The sequence below is a fragment of the Canis lupus genome, chromosome 32 (assembly GCF_003254725.2).
Source record: "Canis lupus dingo isolate Sandy chromosome 32, ASM325472v2, whole genome shotgun sequence".
Classification (NCBI taxonomy): Eukaryota; Metazoa; Chordata; class Mammalia; order Carnivora; family Canidae; genus Canis; species Canis lupus.
The window spans coordinates 24,418,672-24,442,623 of record NC_064274.1 but is presented as its reverse complement, the minus strand read 5'-3'; the positions used below and the strand labels follow the sequence as shown (position 1 = coordinate 24,442,623).

General features: G+C 35.7%; 1 protein-coding gene across 3 annotated transcripts in view; it reads left to right on the top strand.

Annotated features, from left to right (window-relative positions):
- The window catches only part of SLC9B2 (solute carrier family 9 member B2), a 63,619-nt gene that overhangs the window by 5,296 nt on the left and 34,371 nt on the right, over positions 1–23,952 (top strand). For all 3 annotated transcript variants that reach the window (XM_025422925.3, XM_025422937.3, XM_025422916.3), the window contains exons 3-8: positions 8,541–8,675; positions 9,339–9,519; positions 14,226–14,396; positions 18,041–18,183; positions 18,725–18,852; positions 20,377–20,552. In XM_025422925.3, coding sequence (XP_025278710.1) covers positions 8,586–8,675; positions 9,339–9,519; positions 14,226–14,396; positions 18,041–18,183; positions 18,725–18,852; positions 20,377–20,552 — 889 coding nt within the window. In that variant the 5' untranslated portion in view covers positions 8,541–8,585. The remainder of the gene's footprint in view (positions 1–8,540; positions 8,676–9,338; positions 9,520–14,225; positions 14,397–18,040; positions 18,184–18,724; positions 18,853–20,376; positions 20,553–23,952) is intronic.

Sequence of the window (23,952 nt, the reverse complement as noted above, 5' to 3'; positions counted from 1 at the left end):
CAACATAATAATTCAACAAACCTATATGTTATGCTGTGCTCACCCCCAAGTACCATTTGTCACTACCACTGTCACCATAACATTATTACAATGCCATTGGCTATATTTCCTATGCTTTACCTTTCATCCCTTGAACTCTTCACTCTTGAATCCCCAGAACAAGAGCTAAAATCTGGCAAGAGCTTAATAGATGTTTGTTGAATGGATAAATGAGTCCTCAGAAAGAAAGAGGGACAGAGCAATTGCTGGGTCGTAGGGCAGGTCTATTTTTAACTCTTTGAGGAACCTCCACACAGTTTTCCAGAGTGGCTGCACCAGTTCACATTCCCACCAACAGTGCAAGAGGGTTCCCTTTTCTCCGTATCCTCTCCAACATTTGTGGTTTCCTGTCTTGTTAATGTTCCCCATTCTCACTGGTGTGAGGTGGTATCTCATTGTGGTTTTGATTTGTATTTCCCTGATGGCAAGTGATGCGGAGCATTTTCTCATGTGCGTGTTGGCCATGTCTATGTCTTCCTCTGTGAGATTTCTCTTCATGTCTTTTGCCCATTTCATGATTGGATTGTTTGTTTCTTTGGTGTTGAGTTTAAGAAGTTCTTTATAGATCTTGGAAACTAGCCCTTTATCTGATACGTCATTTGCAAATATCTTCTCCCATTCTGTAGGTTGTCTTTTAGTTTTGTTGACTGTATCCTTTGCTGTGCAAAAGCTTCTTATCTTGATGAAGTCCCAATAGTTCATTTTTGCTTTTGTTTCTTTTGCCTTCGTGGATGTATCTTGCAAGAAGTTACTGTGGCCGAGTTCAAAAGGGGTGTTGCCTGTGTTCTTCTCTAGGATTTTGATGGAATCTTGTCTCACATTTAGATCTTTCATCCATTTTGAGTTTATCTTTGTGTATGGTAAAAAAGAGTGGTCTAGTTTCATTCTTCTGCATGTGGTTTATGTATACAATGGAATATTACTCAGCCATTAGAAACGACAAATACCCACCATTTGCTTCAACGTGGATGGAACTGGAGGGTATTATGCTGAGTGAAGTAAGTCAATCGGAGAAGGACAAACAGTGTATGTTCTCATTCATTTGGGGAATATAAATAATAGTGAAAGGGAATATAAGGGAAGGGAGAAGAAATGTTTGGGAAATATCAGAAAGGGAGACAGAACATAAAGACTCCTAACTCTGGGAAATGAACTAGGGGTGGTGGAAGGGGAGGAGGGCAGGGGGTGGGGGTGAATGGGTGATGGGCACTGAAGGGGGCACTTGACGGGTGAGCACTGGGTGTTATTCTGTATGTTGGTAAATTGAACACCAATAAAAAAATAAATTTATTTAAAAAAAAAAGAAAGAGGGACAGAGTTATTTACATATAGTTGGGAAATAGTAACTGAGAAAGTGACATTAGAGTTAGATCTTGAATGACTGGTAGAATTTTACCAGGTAGAAAAAAACAAAAAATGAAACCCCAGACAGCGATAGTAGTGCTGTTTTGTTGCGGTTTTATTTGCTTCACGAATAAACAGGACACAATCAGACGTTTATAAGCTCAACTTTGTTTTTATTCAGTATTCAAATATTAAAACTGAACTTCAGGGACAGGGAAGGAAAAATATATAACCTTACAATCTATATAATCTCTATTAACTAAAAGAATGGCACTAAAAACCTTGACACTGATTTTTTTAGCTATTAAAATATTATTTTCTGAATATCTTTGAGAAATATCAGTACAGAGACAGTGTTCTGATTGTTCATCCTCCATAAAGATTTTGCACCATGTCAAGATGCTAGGGAGGCACATATAAGCCAAAGGTTCCTCATGACTGCTCTGAGCTGGCTCTGCATCAAAATCACCTGTTGTATTTGTTAGGACGCTTTTGGTGGCAGGTAACGTGACATTCAGCCAAAATTGCCGTTGAAAATACAAGTTTATTTTCTCACACGAGATGTCTAGAGGTAAGTAGACCCAGGGTTTGTTCAATAGCCCCAAAATATTAAGGTGTATGTTGCTTTCTATGAGCTAATCTTGACTTTGTCTTCATGAGTAAATGATGGCCACTAGAGCTCCAAGAAACACAGGTCCTATCCTCAGCTCCATCCCCTCCAACACACACATACACACCATTTAAAGGCAAAAAGAGGAGAAGAATAATGAATAAATAAAGTTTTAAAAATTAAGTTTTACAATTAAATAATTTTTTAAAAAAGGAGAGGGTTCTTTCCTCTCTTTGGAGGAAGGAGAATCATACCCAGTGGTGCCCAACAGCCCTTCCCACAGATTTCATTGGCAAGATATGAATCATGCTCAGTCTTAAACCAACAGCTGGCATAAAGGAATGGTGTTATAGAGACTGATTCAGACCAAGCATGATTTATCCGTAGGGGTGGAGAAGGTACACACTGGCATACCTGAGCAATAGCTCTTAGTAGGTAATAAGTTGTGTTGCAGCACTTGGGGAGATTAAATCTCTGGAAATTCTGATTTTACTAGGCCTAGAGGTAATATTTTAAACTTTCAATTAAATGCATTTGTCCTTGGTAGGGAGAGAAATTAGAAAGGAGAAAGCAAGTATTGGGCCCCTTCTTACCAAAGGATAATTTCCTTGTATTCATATCTCATTATGTAGTGTTTTACTTCACAGTGATTCAGCCAAATCACTGTATCAGTTAGCCAAATAGAATAGCAGTTGTTTTCCTTGGTTTCGTGTGGTCAGCACACCTAACACTTTCAGATAAGGTCATTTTGTTCAGGGAAACATTCTTAGACATTTTAATAATTAAATCAAGGAAATTTTAAGTCCCTCCGTTCACCTGACCTCACTGCTAGGTAGGTATCCTTTTGAAGGAAAGAATATTAGATCAGAGTTGATTAACAGAGAATCCAAAAACTGAAAGGTTTCTGTATGTTCTACATAAACATACTGTATCAGACTGAGAACCTCCACTTTCAATACATGAGTGGATAAACCTCGAAGGTAAGAGTTTTTCATTACAGAGCACTTAATGAACAATCATGGAGATGTTCTTTCAAATGTATGAATATAGCACATATAGTACTCCGGCCATATATATAAATTCTCAGTAAGATTACCCCATGAAGTATTGGTCTGTTCCTAGCTCAGACACACACAAAAAACAAGAATTACCAGGCTTTATCTGTGTAAAGATCTGTTAGCGTAATTTATCTGATAGTAGTAAGCATATTTTACTTGACCAAGAGCCCATGGACATTCACAAATTGAGAGTTCTTTGATTTCCTCTGGAATATTACAGAAAACACTTTTAAACATTGAGATTAATAAAGTACTCTGAAAAAGAGAAGGCTGATTTTACAGACATCTTTCTGTATATGAAATCGTATTTACAGAAGTGGTTTACAAAATGTGCTTTGCTTCACTTGCCAGGAGGAATAGGGGTCAGTGGACAGGGCTCCTGCAGCTCCATCTTTATTTGTCTCATGTGTTGGATTTCAGGATAGGGTTTATTTGATAAAAGATTTCCTTGGGCTTAAAAAATATTTGAAAACTGCTGTAGAAGATGTTAGGCAGTTCCCCCATCTTCTTTGAAAACCACAAAAACAAACAAAAAGACCTTAAATTGTATGTGGGATTAAGTTATCTAAAATGAAATTACCAGATTTTATCTCTGAAAAATATAATTATTGAGGAAAGCTGTATCATTTTCTTTTCTCTAAAGCTTTAAAAATTATATAACTTTTTAAAAATGAATTTTGAATTGCATAAGAATATCTTATTATAAAAATCCTTATTGTAAAAATGTAAAAATATAGAGAATAAAAATGAAATTCCGATCACTCTAATTCCATTTCCTTCCCCAAAGGCAACGACTATTATCAGACTTTTTCTATGTATTTACATACATATGCATATACATAATTGCTCATATTCTTGATCTGTTATTCTTGATGTACAATTTTCTCTCAAGTTTGGAGGAAAGATATAGGAGACTGCTCTTTTCAAGTCCATAGCACTATGATTTTGGTGGCATATGTCCCTAGTATTGCAACATGAAGCTCAAACTAAGCCAATATGGTTTCTAAGCATGTGGATCAGTTCTATGAGAAATTCTGTATACAGGGAATGCTAAAGAGAGACATGAGTGGCCAACAACCTTTGCATAAGTTTTTAGAAAACCCTTGACCTGCTAACCTCCTAGCAAGTGGCAATCATAACAGCCACATTCTTTGGCTTAGGTCAAACACATTCTTCTGTTGAATTCTATATTTGAGTCACATAACTTTGATTAAATTAACATGATTTACTAAATTTGGAACCTATAAAGTTCTACCATTTGACATGAATAAATTTTTTCTAATATGCCTTACTGTTGTGTTTTGGTCTGAATAATGCAACATCTTGGTTGAGGAGCAGAAAAAAACTGTTGCTTCTGTTTATAGGCCCTTTTAGTATTTATCTAAGATGTGTTTTGCCTTCCTACTTTTTGGTGTCCTTTTTTTTTTTTAAGATTTTCTTAAAGCATAGGGATAGAACCCATGGGCAAAAAGAGCAGCTGCCTCAGTATCATTTTGTATATACAGAAATCTCTCAAAGCATCTTAGTTTAACTGAATTTCTTTTTAAAAAGAGCTCCTTAATCCTTAGACTCTTAAGGCATATTTAAATGGCAAGTTGTCAGCCAATTAATAATTCAGAATATGTAAATAATATTTGTTGTGGGAACAGATTAAAAGTTCTAGTTTCATTTATTTTGTCACCAATGTTGTGCAACCTAAATGTATTAGTAACATTTTTTTATTATAATAAACTCTGTAACAGTCATAATAATGGGAAAGAATAAAGCTGAAGATAATACAAGATAGAAAACAAAAATATTTTCTTATAGGATGTATTTCCAAACTTCTAATAGAACATGTTTTCAAACTTACAATTAATTATAACTATATATGAGATTTTAAACAAAATATTACAGCAAAAAAATATAATGCAGTGATTTGGTAGAAATGACATGAAATCAAAGATATAGATTAAAGAATTCTATCATTTCACAAGTTTTTACACAGTTTTACTATGAGACTTGGCTGATACTGGCTATGTTGATTGAAAATAGTTATTTCACTTCTCTAGGCTTTAGTTTTCTCATGTGAATATTAAAGAGATTGAACCAGGTAATTTCTAAAGGCCTTTCCAACTTTTATTATTCCATTAAACTATGGTTCTTAATTACTAGGAAACCATCTAGTTTCTCCATATTTCCCCACTTTTTAATTTTTCCATTCAAGACACCCAAGTATCTCAGTTTAACAGCTTTCTTGAAGCTTTTATGGGATGAAAGATTTGAAAAGACTTTCATGAACACAATGAAAAATAATTGTCTCATTTAAATAGCATTGTTGAAAATGAAGAATTCCATTTAAATTAACTTTCTAGATAACTAACACCTATTTTATTGAATACCACATTTTTTTAACATTCTCTTTACATTTCTAAACCATACAATATACTTTAATGACTCTTAAAACAGAAAATATTAGCACATCATTTTTTTCTTTCCATTTTCTTGAAGATGTAAAATCACCTTCCTAAACATCTGTTATAAAGGGGATCCTTCAGCCAATTCAAGGTGTAAAGGTTCTTATTGAGGATTCATTTGGTGGCAAGTGACAGAAATCTAACTCAAACTTAAGGAATTTATTGGCTTACCTATAACTGAAAAGGAGCTGCTTCAAGGTATATCAACAATGTGGTTATTAATATGGGGCTTTCCCTTTTTCTCCTTCCATATTAAGGATCTGCTTTGCTCTGTGGTCACTTCATTCTTTGGAAGGCTTTTCTGTATGTCAAAAGAATTGTCAATAGTGAGTGTGGGCTTAGCAACCCAGAAAGAAAGCTCTTTCTCCAGGATTCCAGTAAATACCTTAAAGCTGACTCTCACTGGCCAGCAATGGATCACATGCTCATGCCTGAAACAATCAGTGTGACTGGGAAAGAAGGTCCTCATTGGCCAGGCCTATCCTCATCTCCAGAGCATTGGTAGAGTATTGGGAAGGTGAGGAGGACAGGAGTATCACATGAACCACATGGGTGGAGAATAGAGGAGATGTGGATTACATAAAAGAAAATTAATATGCTGTTACCAAAAGTCAGGGAGAAAGATGCTTGGCAGGCCAAAACTGGAGATATAGGAAAGATATTAATCCCCACATTGTATAGCCTTAAATTTCTGTCTTTCCATCTCTTTCCTGTCACCTATCACTTATGCTGCTCTCAGTTTGCCTCTTTTACAATCTCTTCCTACATTTTAACTTATAACATCTTATCTTCTGAGAGTTTAGAAACCAGATGAGCAAAGTCATTTGAATTGTTTTCAAAGTAAGAGTTAATGGGCGCTGAGTTGAGAGCTTCTCTATAAGCAAGGAGTATAAACTTTCTATTTTTTTAAAGATTTTATTTATTTATTCATGAGAGATCCAGAGAGAGAGAGAGAGACATAGGCAGAGGGAGAAGCAGGCTCCCTGCAGGGAGCCCAATGCAGGATTCAATCCGAGAACTCGGGATCATGCCCTAAGCCAAAGGCAGATTGTTCAATCACTGAGCCACCCAGGTGTCTCTAAACTTTCTACTTTTTAATGGATTTCATAACATCTAGACTCCACAAATGGTCATTTTTGTGAATTTTCTGATTTCTTTGCCAAAACTGCCTTCTTGGTAGGGGATACACTATTGTAATTTTAAGATTCAATGACTGTGAACAGCTAGTGCCATGAACATGGGTGCTTTACAATAAAGGTTACATTTTTGTCATTTTCATAAATTTAAGCGGGTTTCTAGAGTGAGACAGATGGTATAAGTGTTCTTTTAGACATGGAAACGTAGCAGAGAATAAACAACTGTCCAGTTGTAAGTTGTTTTCCTGGCTTTATTAAAATACTAGTATTTTATTTTACCTTTTCTCTCTGCAATACCTCTCTGATCTCAAATAAGTACTTTGGCATCCATGATGGAGATTTTAGGAGAATAGGGAATTTTTTTGGAATGTGAAAACCTATGTAAATTCCCATAAATAGCATACTATGCAAAATGCCAGGTTTTGATTGTTTTCATTAAAAGAGACTAGAATAATAAGTTCTCAAGACTTCATTTTAGTCAATAGCTTATGTCTATTAGAAATAATCATTTATACTTGTTGGCTGTTCAAAAATATTCTTCATTAAATGGAAGAATTGACTGATTTTTGAAATTTGATAAAGGAGGTGATTCTAGTAATACTGCCCAAGAGTATGATCCTCAAAAAGCTTGGCTTATTGTCTGGGAATAAAAGCCACCTCAGGGGTGGGCTTTTATATCTATATCGTATATCTCATTACATAGAACTGTGATATATGGTCATCTACAGCTTCAAAAATGAATAGGAAATGGAGTTTTTGGCTTTTCAGCCAATAGCATGGGAATCCAAGAGAGAAGAGATTAATGTAGTTGTTTATGGAGTCAACCTATAGGTCTTTCCTACAGATTTTTTTGTTACTTTATGTAAGTTTATTTTTCCTGGCATATTGTCAGCCTGCAAGGGAAAAAAAAAAATGTTTTGGTAATCTTCTAATTACTCACAATGACTCCCAAGAGACTAGGTGTCTAAGACATTGTGGCTATTCAATCAGTGTTGTATTATTTTAACTTTAATTTAGAAATATGAACCAGAAGGCAGCCCCGGTGGCTCAGTGGTTTAGCGCTGCCCCCAGCCTGGGGTAGGATCCTGGAGACCCAGGATCAAGTCCCACGTCTGGCTCCCTGGACGGAGCCTGCTTCTCCCTCTGCCTGTGTCTCTGCCTCTATCTCTCTTTATGTTTCTCATACATAAATAAATAAAATCTTAAAAAAAAGAGAAATATGAACCAGAAAGGAATTAGTGATTCTAGTTTCTTTGAAAATAATGGAATCCACCGATTTCTCTTTGGTCACTCATTTCAGCATTGAAAAATTGCCTACAACTTTCCTGTTTCATCAAGTTGACCTATTAGAGAAAACAATTTAACAGTAATATTGCTTGTAATATTGGAAATATAACCCAGAAAACAGGGTGGGAAAGAAATCATATAAAAATATAAACAAAGTTTTTTCAAGAGAGGTAAAGGTAAATAAGAATTAGTATACTAAAAAAAAAAAAAAAATTAGTATACTAGGGGGATCCCTGGGTGGCTCAGCGGTTTGGCGCCTGCCTTTGGCCCAGAGTGCGATCCTGGAGTCCTGGGATCGAGTCCCGCTTCAGGCTTCCGACATGGAGCCTGCTTCTCCCTCTGCCTGTGCCTCTGTCTCAATCTCTCTCTATGTCTATCATGAACAAATAAATCTTTAAAAAAAAGAATTAGTATACTATATTGTAATCAAAGAAAATATTAGCAATTTAAAGCTAAGAATAGAATAATTTAAAGTATTTTAGATATTTAGAGTTCTAAGGGAAAAAATAAGTGCGATTCATTCATTTAAATTGCTCAAATTGCTGCTTAATTCATTCATGTAAATCTCAAGTTTTTGTTCCATATCTATACTATTTCTCCTTCAAAACAGATCCTATTCCTTTTCTCTGTGTCATCTTGTTTTTAATTATAAATCATGGGGGACGAAGATAAAGCAATTGAACATGAAGATTTGGAACCATCTATAGGAATGGATCACACAGCCTCTACATATCAAGAAACACAGGTAACCTATGATCAAATGTAGAATATTCCAACCATTTTCTTAAAAAAGGGACTATGTATTTCCAAATCTATGATAAGATTGTGTTCTCTTCATTCTCTATCACTCAGTTAACAATTCTCCCATTCTTAATCTCCAAAATCGTACAGTAGGTACTTCTACCAGTTTTCCTAATCATCATTAGCAGCTGGCCCCACATGAGGCTAGAAAAATAGAGAGCCTGTGAAATGCTTCGTGTTCCCAGCCTGACCCCTAGAATTCTATGTTCTTCCCTCTCTTTTTATTGCTTAAATTCAAGTAGATTAATGAATTTGAATTTGTTTTCACCACAAAAAGTTATCTTTTTCTGGACCACTTTGACATATTTACCAACTATTACTTTGATTAATACCTTAAATAGAGTGATTTTTAAAGCCAGTACTACAAAACAAAATGGAACGGTATGTGATTCAAGCATTTATAATGTTATCAATAGTGACTCAATGGTAAATACTCCTAACATAGTTCTTGTTCCAACCATTTACTGATTAGCTACTAATATAGCACTATAGAGTGTTAGCCTTGATTCTAGCAATGGAAATTTGGTCTGTGATGTGGTGGCTCGGTAACTATAAAAATGTACAGCAAACTTACAGTTTTAAGGATTCTTAAATTGCCTTAACACAGGAGGAAACAGTTATGAATGCCAGGGGAATAGATGCAAAAGAACCAACAGAAGGAAGTAACCTACTGAATAGCAGTGAAAAAAAGCTACAAGAAAGACCAACTGAATCAAATAATTTGCAAAGACTAAGACAAATATTTGCTTGCCCTCCACATGGTTTACTGGATAGAGGAATAACAAATGGTACGTAAATGGTAAAAATTAATTCAGAAAGAGAGTAAAAGATGAAATTGTAATAATGAGAGATTCCAAAATGATATGGTTTAAAGAACAAAAATAAGTTGACTTCTCTCACACACAAAAACTCCTGGGTGAACAATTCATTGTGGTAGGTAGGTCTGGTCCACAGTCATTGAAGGGCCCATGCTGACAGGTTCCATCATCTTCAACACGAGGCTTCCCACAGTGCAGTTGCCACCCATTCCAGCTGGCAGGAAGAGGAAAAGAGCAGAGATCACGACATTTTCCTTTTTTGTATCTGAGTAATTTCACAAGATTACATTTGGGCTCCAATGAGAAAAATTACTGAGAAATCACTTGTAAACAGAAAACCACTACATAAATGTTGGTTTTAATTATTATTGAATAATGCAACTAATGTTTGAACAAACACAGCTCAATTTATACTTCCAAATGAATCCATCATTTTATAAGTAAGAATCTTGGTTTCCAATTCAACTTATTCCAGTACAACTACTATTATGTAAAATACTGGGGGGATTTTTCTTTGGGAATGTAATCTGAGCACTACTTCAAATATTGTCTTTGAGGAATGGATTTGGTTTTGGGAGGCAGCCAAACATTATAATGATATAAATTTGATGAATAGATGCATGTTCTGATTCAGTAATGCTGTTTTTTGTTCAAAAAGGAAATGTGTGTGTGTGAGAGGGTATATATATTTTGTACATTGGAGGATATGTAAAGTAGTACCACTACTGGAGTACATATATATGGATTCTCAAAATAAATATGCTGAAGAATATAACACATTAGATTTAAAAGTTTTGTTTACTAAAAATCAGACTCACTTCTTTATTGTTATACTTTATTTGTAAGCTTTGAAAGACATTTTTACCATTCTGAACTGGGATGGAAGCTAAGTATAATATATTATACTTTAGGCTCTACATGTTTTTAATGAAATTAGGTAAGTCTCTAAACTAGCATGAGAAAAAAAAATATCGAACTTTATTTAAAACATGTAGAAAAAACCAGGTTCCAAAATATACACCAGTTGATAAGGCAACAATTTAATACCTTTTCTGTCCTTTTTATTATTTTTTTAAACTTTCACCATTCAAGTCATGGCATATTTCTAGTTAAAATATTTACAGTAAAACAGATAGGGATTGCATTAAGGAAAGGTTATAAATGAATGATGTGATTAGGGATTCATTTTTTCTAATTCTATGATCATCGTCCATAAAGCTGCCTGAGAAATGGGAAATCATGATATATAAACACCTCTTCACTTGTTTTCCTGTACTCCTTCCTGTGTTCCTTCAGTATACTTAACTATTTTTTCTTAAGAAGTAGATCTTACATGCGAAAATATGATTTTCCAAAATCATAAATGAGAAAAATTACTAACTGAATTACTAGCTGAATTAAATGTTATTTAGAGCAACCTTGTAAATGTACATTTACTATGTACTTAGAACTGCATTTTGAATATGAGAAAGGAAAGGAACATTAGAAGTTTCAAAGAAAAGTGGCCTTTTTAAAATCTTTTATTTATTTATTCATGAGAGACACAGAGAGAGAAGCAGAGACACAGCAGAGGAAGAAGCAGCTCCCTGCAGGGAGCCTGATGTGGTACTCTATCCCAGGACTCTGGGATCATGACCTGAGCCAAAGGCAGATGCTCAACTGCTGAGCCACCCATGTGTCTCAGAAAAGTGGTCTTGAAGTGGAAAACTTTATTCTATTTTTCTGAATTTAGTACAAAACTGTTTTTATGCTGTGATTAAGTAAAATTTAGTAGCCAGCAGTTCCTACTTTCCTATTACACCTCCCGTACTACGTAGAAATTTCAGCTCCTATTCCCAACTGAAAAATACAAAAGCTTCTTAGTCATTTCACTGTAATGGCATCATAGCCTACAAAACTATAATAATTCCATGAAGGTTAAAAAATGGGACATCGGATTTGATCTCCAGCAATATGGTAGGTGAGACTCAACCATCCTCTCATTTATGTAAGTGAAAACATCTGAAAACAATATTTTAAGTCTTCTTAAATGTATCTTTTATCTGTCAAGAAAACAGGAAGTTGTCAGACACCAAAAACAGTATGACTAGAAGAGATAAATAAGCACTCAAACTGGCTTCTACTCTGGAGGCTTCTGTAAAATACCAGTGAACTTGAGTTTCTTTTTGAGAACCATGAACGTATCAGAGGCTATGCTTGAGTCTGCCCAGGTTAGGAGAAGTTTCATAGGAGACATCATTCTCCCTCACCCACATTAGGAAGCTGGAACCCAAAGTGATGGTGAATTTGAAGCAAACCTGCCCTGCAGAGGGGCCTGCAACTAAACCTATTTGTCTCAACTGTAGTGTTGGCTGGAGGAATGAGTCTTTACTAAAAATGTGTGACTTCATACTGATTTGTGTTCCAAAGTCACAGAAAAAAACTCAAGCTGAAAATATATCTAAAAGTCATCCTCGATTGTTTGGATTCTAAGCACATGATAGGAACAAATTCAGATCCTATCTGGAAAAACTCACATTCAACTCCAACAATTCCCAAAGATGAAGTTTCACGGAAGAGCTCACTGTTGCCAAAAAAACAAAAAGACAAATAACAAAATCACAACATGTATAAGGAAGCAGATTTCAAAAATGTGTATTATTAGAAAATAAAATACAAAATATTTTTAATATCTATAAAGAAGTTAAAGAGGAGGTAGGAAATATAGGTATAAAACAAATAACTATTTACAAAAATGAACAGATTTTGATAAGCACCAAATTGAAGTTCTAGAAATGAAGGACATAGTACAGTAATTGAAATTTAAAACTCAGTAGATTAGGTAGCGATTAAGTGAAAAGAAGATTGATAATCTAGCAAAGATCTGAAGAGATTACAAGGCCATGCACACAGAAGAAAAATGGACATTATGAAAACTGAGGTTAGGCAAATGGAGAAGGGACTATGACTTTAATTATTTAATCATAGTTCCAGCAAAGGAGAATAGGAAGAAGAATGGGGAAGAGGAAATATTTGAAGAAATAAAGACAGAATGTTCCATAATTGATGGAAAACAAATCCTAAGCAAACTAAAGATCATACTGAAATTAAACATAAGTACTGAACATTTCCCACTGAAATTGCAGAAAACTGAAGAAAAAGTGAAGATCTTCAAAACATCCAAAGAAAAAGAATTCTCTAAAAGAGACTTAAAAACAATAATGAAAGCCAGAAAACCAAGGAATAATATTTCAAGGAACTGGGAGAAAGTGACTCTCAGCCTAGAACTGTATACCCTGAAAAACAATCTTTTAAGAATGAGAATAAAGGTAATTACAGATAAATAAAACTAAGAATTTACTACAAACAGATCTTCATGAGAAATATAGTGTGCCTTGCTACAGTGTTTCCACACCATGAATTAGTTCATATAAAATGGTAAATAAGGAATTGTGTCAGTGTAATATGAAAGTTTGCATTTGTACCTAATTTTTCCTGCCACATTAATGTTTTGCATCATCAAGCAACAGCGAGTGAATGCAAAATGCATTGAAAAACAAAAAAAGATCAGGTATATGGTTTCTTACAATTAAAGATAAAGCCTTCCTAAAATTAGGACTTTCTAAAAAGCTGAACTCTTTCAGGCAGTTAGTTGCTGGTTTAGGGGCCTCAAAGACTTTTCAACTTTCTACACCATTGAACTATCTAATGAAACCACATGTGGATGTAGAAGCTGACAGTACAGATAAAGTAGCTGCCAACACTTTTCCCTCAGTTAAAACATCAACAATAACAACAAATATTTGATTGATGGAGAAGGCTATAATCTGGGTCATATTCGGATAGAACTGCTTTCTATTTAAAGCAAATGCTTTCAGGATTCTACATCAGTAAGTGTGGTTCCAGGGTTTAAGTCCACAAAAAAAGAGACCATGAGATGCAAATATCAATGGAGATTTAAGTATGCTGGTATTTTTATTAGGATTCTTACTGTTTTTGTCAGTACAGTTGATGACAGTTGGTTATAAGTTGGTTATAAGTTTGAGTAGTCTGCCCAAGTGCTTTCCCATAAGTCTGTATTTTCAGTGTACAATTTAGTACAACACAAGGTTTTCAAACAAACCTATTTCACATTCTAATAGAAATGCCTCTATTAAAGGAAATACTTCAGGCAACAAAATAATTGTCCCAGATAAAAGGCCTGAGTTACATAATGAATAATGATCAAAGTAGAAAATAGGTATGTGGGTGATTCTAAACAAACATTGACCATAGAAAAGAAACAATAAGAGCATTTAATTAAAGACAGAACTAAAATCCTGGAATGGGATTGTTCAAGTATTCTCCTGTTCGTATGAAGAAAGAAAGATAACCATTGTTTCCCTTTTTATTAAATAATGAATATTTATGGTAAAATTATAAAGAAAAATAGGGGAATTCAAGGTAGTAGTTCCTTCTGGCAGGCGATGGGGGATGGGATTAGGAGGGGCCATAAGGGATCCAAAGGCACTGGTAATATCCTGTTTTTTAAGATAGTTGGTAATTACCCAGTTGTTCATATTACTGATGTTCTTTAAAATTACACATGGTTATAAATGTTTGTGTGTATATATTCAATTTTTTAAAATTTTTACATTATATTCAAACCTACATATGACAAGTTACTGGTAGAAACTAGTTTTCTTGGTTTATTTCAGTTACCATGGTTGTTCTTCTCTGGGCTGTAGTTTGGTCAATTACTGGTAGCGAATGTCTTCCTGGAGGAAACCTATTTGGAATTATAATCCTATTCTATTGTGCCATCATTGGAGGTAAACTTTTGGGGTTGATTAAATTACCTACATTGCCTCCTCTGCCTCATCTTCTAGGTAAGTGCTAAACACTTTCTGTTTTCTTCAAGGGTAAATCATATTTTAAAAATTATAGTTTGGAACACTTTGGGAAATAAATATAAAATATTTCTGTATTTGTTGTGCTGAAGCCAAAAGCCAGTTGTTAAATTTTGAGTTTGATGAGCCAGTTGTTAAACAGTAATTTTTAAAAATAAATTATATATGTTTACAACTAAATAATTTGCATAAAAACAAGACCAATAGATTCTCAAAACTGATCACTTCCTAATTATTTTACTGCATTTTCCCTTTATCAGTGCACTTGAAATTATATAATTAATATATAATGGTGTGCCACTGGCTAGCTCTTCCCAACTGCACATTCATTGACTTCATATTGGTAGCTTAACACCAACCATGGTAGAAATATCTATAAAACAGAAATCAGTTAATGATACAGAAGAGGGGGCTTAATATACTGTAAGTCACTCACATCATTGACAAAGGGGTGAAGGGGTCATCTGCCAAATCAATATCAGGTGGCCATGTCAAAGCAGACCATCAGCAAAGGAAACAGTATCCCAGAGAAGTTGTTTTCACATTCATTTGGGAAATAAAAAATGCTTCTTCCTGCCCCCCACCAGAAACCTCCAAAAGAAACTCTTAACATATTTTTGAGTTCTTATTAGCTTATTATTTCCTTTGAACTGTGCTCATTTCAGCACTATTTGTAATGAAAAATCTGAAAAGTTCCATAAAGTCCATTAATTGATCCAAAAATTAGAGTACTTCCAAACAATGAGATACTATTACAACTATTTTTTTAAAGATTTATTTATTTGCTTTAGAGAGAGAGAGATTGTGCACAAGCAGAGGTGGGGAGCAGAAAGAGGAGAGAATCTCAAGCAGACTCCATGCTGAGCATGGAGCCCTGTGTAGGGTATGATCCCAAGACCCTGACATCACAACCCGAGCCAAAACCAATAGTCAAATGCTCAACCAACTGAGCCAACAAGGCGCCCTGATACTATTAGAAAATGAGGCACATGCACACATACAGAAGCATGCTTAAATAGGTATAGAAACTTTCTGGAAAGGCACAGAAAACCCTTAAGAGTGAATACCTTTGGTAAATGAAGGTTGAAAATTTGTACTTGGGTTAGGGCAATGTGCTTGTCACTTTATACTTATTGATAATGTTTTAATTTACCATCAGCATGGGTTATCCATATTATTCTTTTAAAAACGACTGTTGTAAATTAGTTCATACTTCCAGCAATTCTGGAAAGACTGTAACTGGAGAATCCAGAACTTAAGAAACTTTCTAGATTAAATGGCAGCAATGAGAGATGCCTGGCAGTGATGCTTCCTGGCCAAACAGTGTCTGGAGCAAGTCACAAAAACTATGCTTGTAATTAGCCTCTATTCTTACAGCTTACATACAGAATGTTACATTAGTAAATTAGTTTAATCATTTAATGTGTAGTGCTTGTAAGGACATGCTGAAAAGAGGATCCTTCTGGGGAAGAACAGAGTCTGAAAGCCTCATGATGTCTGATGGAGGAGACTTTCCTGTTGAAGGGGCCTCACAAACTCCTCAGCTACTTCAATTACGTATACTTCCCAGATGTGTCACACTTGATCTTCACACCTTGGAAGAAACTTCTAGCCCATCCAGAAACTTCTCAACTTCCTAGCCCCTTCTTCCCTTCTGTGAATTCCTCTGACTCACCCCTTCTGTCTGAGCTCATGTAATACTTTCCTATGTTTCCATAAAATTGAAGTTGTCAGTTTAACTTGCTCCCCTAGAGACTGAAAGCTTGTTGAGGTGAATGAAGTACCAAGCTTTTTGTTTCTCATTATATTTCTAATACCTACCATGATGTCTAAAATACTGAAGGCATTTGGTAAATGTTGTATGGCTGAACAAAAGAAGAGTCAGCAGCTGACATGATAGCAATGTCTATTTCATCATACCATAACTCACCAATAAGCCTTCGTTTTTTTTTTTTAAAGTAAGTTGTATCTTTTTTAAGATTTTATTTATTTATTCATGAGAGACACAGAGAGAGAGAGAGGCACAGACACAGGCAGAGGATGAAGCAGGCTCCATGCAGCGAGCCCGACATGGGACTTGATCCCAGGTATCCAGGATCACACCCTGGGCTGCAGGCGGCGCCAAACCGCTGAACCACCTGGGCTGCCCACCAATAAGCCTTTGCAAAGCAAGTTATATATTTTTTATTAAATTATCTGGCTTGAAGGTAAAATAGAGCCCATACAGGTATTGTTGGTAATTCAGGTCATCTGACATAGCAAATAATTTCAGGAACTGTTTGCTATTTGCACACAAAAGAGTGACTGAATTGGGCGTTATATTAAAACATTTTGTGTTGAGAATTTGACCACATTTCTGTCCAAATACTGCATCCTTTCTGTTTCAAGTTCAATTATTTAGGAATGATTAATGATTGCAATCATTTTTTAAAGATTTATTTATTCATCTTAGAGAGACAGGGCCGGTGCAAAGGGAGAGAATCTTCAATCCAACTCCCCACTGAGTATGGAGCCAGACTCGGGGCTCTATCCCATGATCCATGAAATCACGACCTGAGCCAAAACCAAGAAAGTCAGATACTCAACCTCCTGAGCCATCTAGGGACCTCTAATTCTAACCATTTAAATCTGCATATTAAGACCTTGTCTTAGTTCTTCTAATATATTATTTTAATTTTTTTAATTAAAAGTTTAATATTATTTCATCTAGGGACTAAGGATAAAAGAAGTGTTTTCTGGGATTACAGGGTAGTCTCTTTCACATCTCAAGTGCAGAAAAATACCTGTCAGAATGGTAAAATCAACAACACAGAAAACAACCAGTATTGCCAAGGATTTGGTAAAAGGGGAGCACTCTTACACTGTTGGTGGGAATCCAAACTGGTGCAGCCACTCTGGAAAACAGTATGGAGGTTCCTCAAAAAGCTAAAAATAGAGCTACCCTACAACTAAGCAATTGCACTACTGGTATTTACCCAAAAGATACAAAAATACTAATTCAAAGGGACATTTATAACCTGAACATTTATAACAGCATTATCTACAATAGCCAAATTATAGAAACAGCCCCAAGTGTCCATCGACCGATGAATGGATAAGGAAGATGTGGTATATTCATATGCAATGGACTACTACTCAGCCTTGAAAAAGAATGAAATCTTACTATTTGCAAGGATATAAAGAGAGCTAGAGAGTATTATGCTAAGTGAAATAAGTCAGTCAGAAAAAGACAAATACCATATGATTTCGCTCACATGAGGAATTTAAGAAACAAAACAGATGAACATGGAGGAGGAAAAAGAGAGGCAAATCAGAAAACAGACTCATATTTATAGAAAACAAACTGATGGTTACCAGTGGGGAGTTGAGTGGGGTAATGGGTTAGGTAGGTAATGAGTATTAAGAAGGGCACCTGTCCTGATGAGCAGGTGTTATATGGAAGTGTTGAATCACTATATTGTAAACCTGAAACTAATATTATACTGTATGTTAACTAGCTGGAATTTAAATAAAAACTAAAAAACAATATTAAAGAGACATGAACTCAAAAAATAAATAAAATGCCAAAAATATTTTCTATATTTAACTACTAACTAAAGAGTTATTTTACTTTTCCATTTTAGGCATGCTGCTTGCTGGGTTTCTTATCAGAAATATCCCTATCATCAGTGATAACGTACAGATCAAGTACAAGTGGTCTTCCGCTTTGAGAAGCATAGCCCTGTCTGTCATATTGGTCCGCGCTGGCCTTGGGCTTGATTCAAAGGTATGCACTGTAAATTTCTAATTATTGACTAGGAATTGTAGTGGTAGTCTGCAATTAGTGGTAGTCACTAGTGGTAGTCACTGAGCTTTAAACATTTTGCATGACATCTCAAGAAGAGATTGGAGTTTATTTCATGCAGGACTGACTATTCCCAGAAGATGTTGCTATATTCTTTCTTGGAGTAACGTTGAATTCCTGTTTGGGGACAGCACTAAGAATAAAGGCTCCCCTTTTCTCTGACAGAGATGTAGATCATTCTTAAAACTAATGGTCAAGAGAGAAGATATCTCATTTTTGATGTGCAAAGCCTTATGCAAGTGTTTAGAGCTAACTATACCAGCTCAAGAAACTGCTTGGTACATAGGGTGAGTCTCAAGTATACTTATTTTATGCTATTACTATTATTATTCATGATAACCCAGGCATGGTCTGCATACTGAAGAAAAGTTTGTTTGTTTGTTTTTGAAGAAAAAGTATTTAATGTCATAATCTCTTTCTGTCTTTACAGGATTATTTTAGTATCTCTATTTGTATATTTCAGGCCCTGAAGAAGTTGAAGGGTGTTTGTATAAGATTATCCATGTGTCCTTGTCTTGTGGAGGCCTGCACATCTGCTCTCCTTGCCCACTTCCTAATGGGTTTACCGTGGCAATGGGGATTTATACTGGGGTAATGATTTTTCTTTGTCATATGAAAATAGTGCAGGGATGTTAGGGCTTTCTCTGATTCCATACAAGAGAATGCATAACAGCATTTCTTAGGACATCGGAAAATACAACATCGATATTTCAGCATAATCTAAATATTGTAACTTCAAAATATAGTATATGTCTAACTTTTACAGAGATTGTGATTTAAAGTATTGAAGAAGTAATGGTCTTTTACCTACACCTGATTCCATGCCAGTGAGAGAAATGTCATATCTCACCTCAAAGTCTGTAGAAAGGATGATAAATACATCAACAGTAGTCCACATCTAATACTGTTTTTCTCCTTTTTCTGTCACCAGTTATAATTAAGTGCTTCCACTGTCTCTTCCTTCCACTGCCAGTTCTTCTAATGGGTTAATAGCCATGAGAAGTAAATAAATATAAAAGTAGTTAGTAAGAATTTAGTATTAATATTTAGGGAAGAAAAAAGAAATTCTTACTCCTCATGGTTGAGACTGTGGAGCTGGACTGCCTGGATTCAAATCCCAACCCTGTGACTTTCCAGTATGTGACCTTTGGCAAGTTAATGAATCTCTCTTCATCCCAATCTCCTGATTTACAGAATGAAGATAGCAATTATAGCTACTTTCTAGGATTATTGTGAGGATTAAATTAGCTAATATATGTAAATCGTTTAAAATAGACTTTGGCACACAGTAAGCACCATATAACATTTTCTGCTGTTACTGCTCCTACTGGGGTTCTATCACCATCATTGCTACTATGGCCTTCTCCTAGTCTGTTGTCTATTTTATATACCAAGTCCCAAAAGAATGTCTAACATCAGTCGGTTCCTATTTATTTATTTAAAATTTTATTTATTTATTCATGAGAGACATAGAGAGAGAGAGAGAGACAGGCTGAGGGAGAAGCAGGCTCCCTGCAAGGAGCCCAATGTGGGACTCAATCTCGGAGCCCAGGATCACGCCCTGGGCCAAAGGCAGACGTTAAACCACTGAGCCACCCAGGTTCCTAGGTCGGTTCCAATTTAAAAAGCATGTGGCTGTGTTTTTCAACCCTCATACCATGAATGCTTTAGTTTTGTTTGTTTTTTTTAAAGGCAGATTCCTGGAACTGAACCCCATTAGGTCTTCTGTACCACCCATAATTAGATATTTTTGGGCAACCCAAGTAACTGCAGTATAGGTTGTCTGGCCACATTTTGACATCATTGTAGAACTTGTGTGTGTGTGTGTGTGTGTATTTCTGATTTAGTGCTTTACTGCCATTTGAAAGATGGCAGTTAAAAAAAAAGAAAGATGGCAGTTATCTAAAATATAACCTCTAAAACAATAGCTTTATCTATAATTTCAACAACAATAATCTAAAGTATAATCTCTAAAACAATAGCTTTACTATAATTTCAAACAATAGCTTTTACTATAATCTAAAGTATAACCTCTAAAACAATGGCTTTACTATAATTTCAACAACAATAATAATGAGTAAGCTGCTATCACATTTTAAAGTGCTGCCTACTTAGTTTTGTTTTAGGTGCTGTATCTCCAGCTGTCGTGGTACCTTCCATGCTCCTTTTGCAGGAAGGAGGCTATGGGGTTGAAAAAGGCATCCCGACCTTGCTCATGGCTGCTGGCAGTTTCGATGATATTCTGGCTATCACTGGCTTCAACACATGTTTGGGCATGGCCTTTTCCACAGGTAAACAAGGAGCTGTTTTCTTGTGATCTAAAGACATTAATCATGATGTTACAAGCTAGGGATATTTGCTTGATAATTGAATAAGGCAGACTGAAATAGGGAAAGCAACTCTAAGAGCTAGTTCTATACCTAAGGAGGGACCTGTAGCTTCCCATTTTATTCCCTTCATCCTCTGGACATGGGCTGTTCCAGTGTTCTGGTCATTGCATTAGTTAGGGATTCAGAGTAGCAAAGTTTAAGGAAGGATTCGAATAGTTTTTGCGTGGAGCCTTCTGGGAAAGTTAAATTTTGCAGACTTCACATTTAGTAGGTTTTTCAAAAAGCACAAATGACTAGAGAGCCATCCAAGTGGAAGGAATAGCATTCTTCCAAAACAGAAAGAGTTTCTGCTCTCTTCTCTTTAACATGTTACAGGCGATACAGCAATGATGGTTATCTTATTAATACTTACTAAGTGATATGGATGTCTTTTATGCTAAGTAGTAGTAAAAGAAAGGTGTAAAGCATTTTTTGTCCCACACTATTATCAATACTTTTAGTCTCCTTTGGAACAGGAGTTTATTTTTAATCCATGTCCAAGATTGGGAGATAAGATTTGCAATTCCATATTACTGACAAAATGTAATTGTAGCCTACCTTTAGCTTCCAATTATTGTGGGAACACACTTTCTTGGAAAGTTATGTGTTCTTAGTCTCTCTACCCCCACAGTTATCTTACCATTTTACATTTATGCTGATTACTTAGAACCTCACCCCTTTCATTGCCCTAAATTTGCCTTACATCCAGTAATTAAATTAATCTTAGCAAAACATTGTTTTCATAGTGTTACCTTTTGGTACAAGAACCAATGAGATTTCCTTATTATCTATTAGGTCAAATCTACACTCTCATCTTTCTTTTAATTCTACTGTACCTATCCAAACTTGTGTTCTCACTGCCTTCCTGGTATACATCTTTGTTTACCTTTTTTGTCTTCTCCTCCCCAGCTTTATTGAGGTATAACTGACAAATAAAATTGTAAGACATTTACAGCATATGGCATGGTGATTTGTTATACATACATTGTGAAAGGATCCTCTGTCGAATAAATTAGCACTTCCATCACCTCACATATTTACCTATTGTTGTTGAGAACATTTAAGTTCTGCTTTCTTAGCAAATTTCAGATATCCAATATAGTGTTGTTACAGTTACCATGTTAAACATTAGATCCTCAGACCTCCTTCATTTTATACCTGAAAGTTTGTACCCTTTACCAGCCTCTCCCTGTTTCCCCTACCCCCGCCCTCCCAGCAACCACTTTTCTACTGGCAGGTCTGAGTTCAACTTTCTGTTTCTTTGCATCTTTAAAACAATGGTTCTCAGCCTCAGCTGCATACTAGAATTACTTGGGGAGCTTTTAAAAATACTCATCTGTGGGCACTACCTTAAACCAATTAAATCAGAACCTTGGGAATGGAAACTAGGCATTAGAGCAAGAGCTTGCATTAGAATCACAGGGGAGGGGGAGAAGGAGGGGGAGAGGCGGGGTGGGGCGGATTTACAGGGGTTTTCATAATCTGGGGAGAGTATGGGTTATAGATAAAGAACTTTCCAAGTCAACAATGCTATGTTCCCTCTGTGCTGCTCCACTAAATGTGGTCCTTAGACATTATGGATGAGAACTACCCGGAGCCTCTTTATACTGTGGATCCCAAGCCCTGCCAGGCTTACTGAATCAGAATTTTAGAGGTGGGTCCAAGAAGTCTTTTTTTCTTTCTTAAGCAACCTTACATGCCAGAGACTGAAACTAATTAACTACTTTCTACACATTTATAGTAAATTATTTACTGTAATAGCTTGAGACATATGCTATTATCACAGCTAGGTGATTCTGACAGTCACACCATTACCTAACATAGAGCTGCCCAGCTAAATAAAATGACTACAGAGGTAATTATTTTTTTAAATAAGAGAAATGAGTGACAAACTCTCAGGAAGGAATAACTGTTGCCCCCCTACCCACCTTAAGTCCATTAGCTGGGGCCCTGTAAATCAGACTGACAAAAAACAAATTAACAAGAGAAAAGCAGTTTGTCAGCCTGTGCACCCTACTTACAGAGGGGCATACTCAGTGATGACTAACTCAAAGGGGTGGTTAGACTTTGGGTGTGTGCATGTGTGCATGCCTGCGTTCATGTAGCATCTTAGCAAAGAACAATAATTTTGTAGAGAAGACCAAGACAAAGGAAAAGAACTTTGAGCTTTCGAAGGCAGCAAATTGTGGAAAGGCAAATTGGGAAACTAATGGTAGCTAGGGCTGCTTTTAACAAAATTTGTTATGCACATTACTCTGGTCCTGTCTCTGGGCTGGTAAGGATCCGAAATTGTCTCAGTGGTTAACTTCTGTCCTTCCTGGTGGAGGGGAGAAAAACACTTTAAATATTTATGTCCTTTTAGGCAAATACAGTGAGATAGATGCCTTTTCTTGATTCTGCTGCTTCTCAGTTGTCTTCTGCTCGAAATAATCCTTATGCCAAAGTGACATATCTTGGATGGTATGTTCTGCTACCCTACACTACAATAACAAGAAACCACATAACTAGTTAGTACATTTTTTCTTACAACAGTGGGAGAAAGGACTTTATGTGTTGAGCAATTTATTTTCAATATAATATACTAACAGGTTTTTTGAAATTAAAGTATTCTAAATTCTGTTGGCTATGGACGAAAACTAAGATTCTACTTACCTATATATTATATTTCTTTCTTGTTGATTTTGGGGTTTTTTTGTTTTTTGGATTGATTTTTTATGTCAAGTTTTTATGTAAATGCCAGTTAACATACAGTGTAATATTAGTTTCAGGAGTAGAATTTAGTGATTCCTCACTTACCTATAATACCCAGTACTCAGGACTCAGTGGTTGAGCATCTGTCTTTGGCTCAGGTCCTGATGCCGGGGTACTGGAATCAAGTACTGCATCAGGCTTCCCACAGGGAGCCTGCCTCTCCCTCTGCCTATGTCTCTGCCTCTCATGAATAAATAAATAAAATCTTAAAAAAATACCCAGTACTCATGACAAGTGCCCTCCTTAATACCTATCACCCATTAGCCTACCTCTCTTGCAGCAACCCTCAATTTTTTTCTATGATTAAGAGTCTGTATTATGATTTGCCTTTCTCTTTTTTTTAATGCATGCTCATCTGTTTCATTTCTTAAATTCCACATGTGAGTGAAATCATATGGTATTTGTCTTTCTTTTGCTGACTTAATTCTTTTAGCATTATAGTCTCTAGCTCCATCCATGTCATTGCAGATGGCAAAATTTCATTCTTTTTTTCATGCTGAGTGATATTACATCTTCCTTATCCCTCAATCAGTTGATAGATATTTGGGCTATGTCCATAATTTGGCTATTG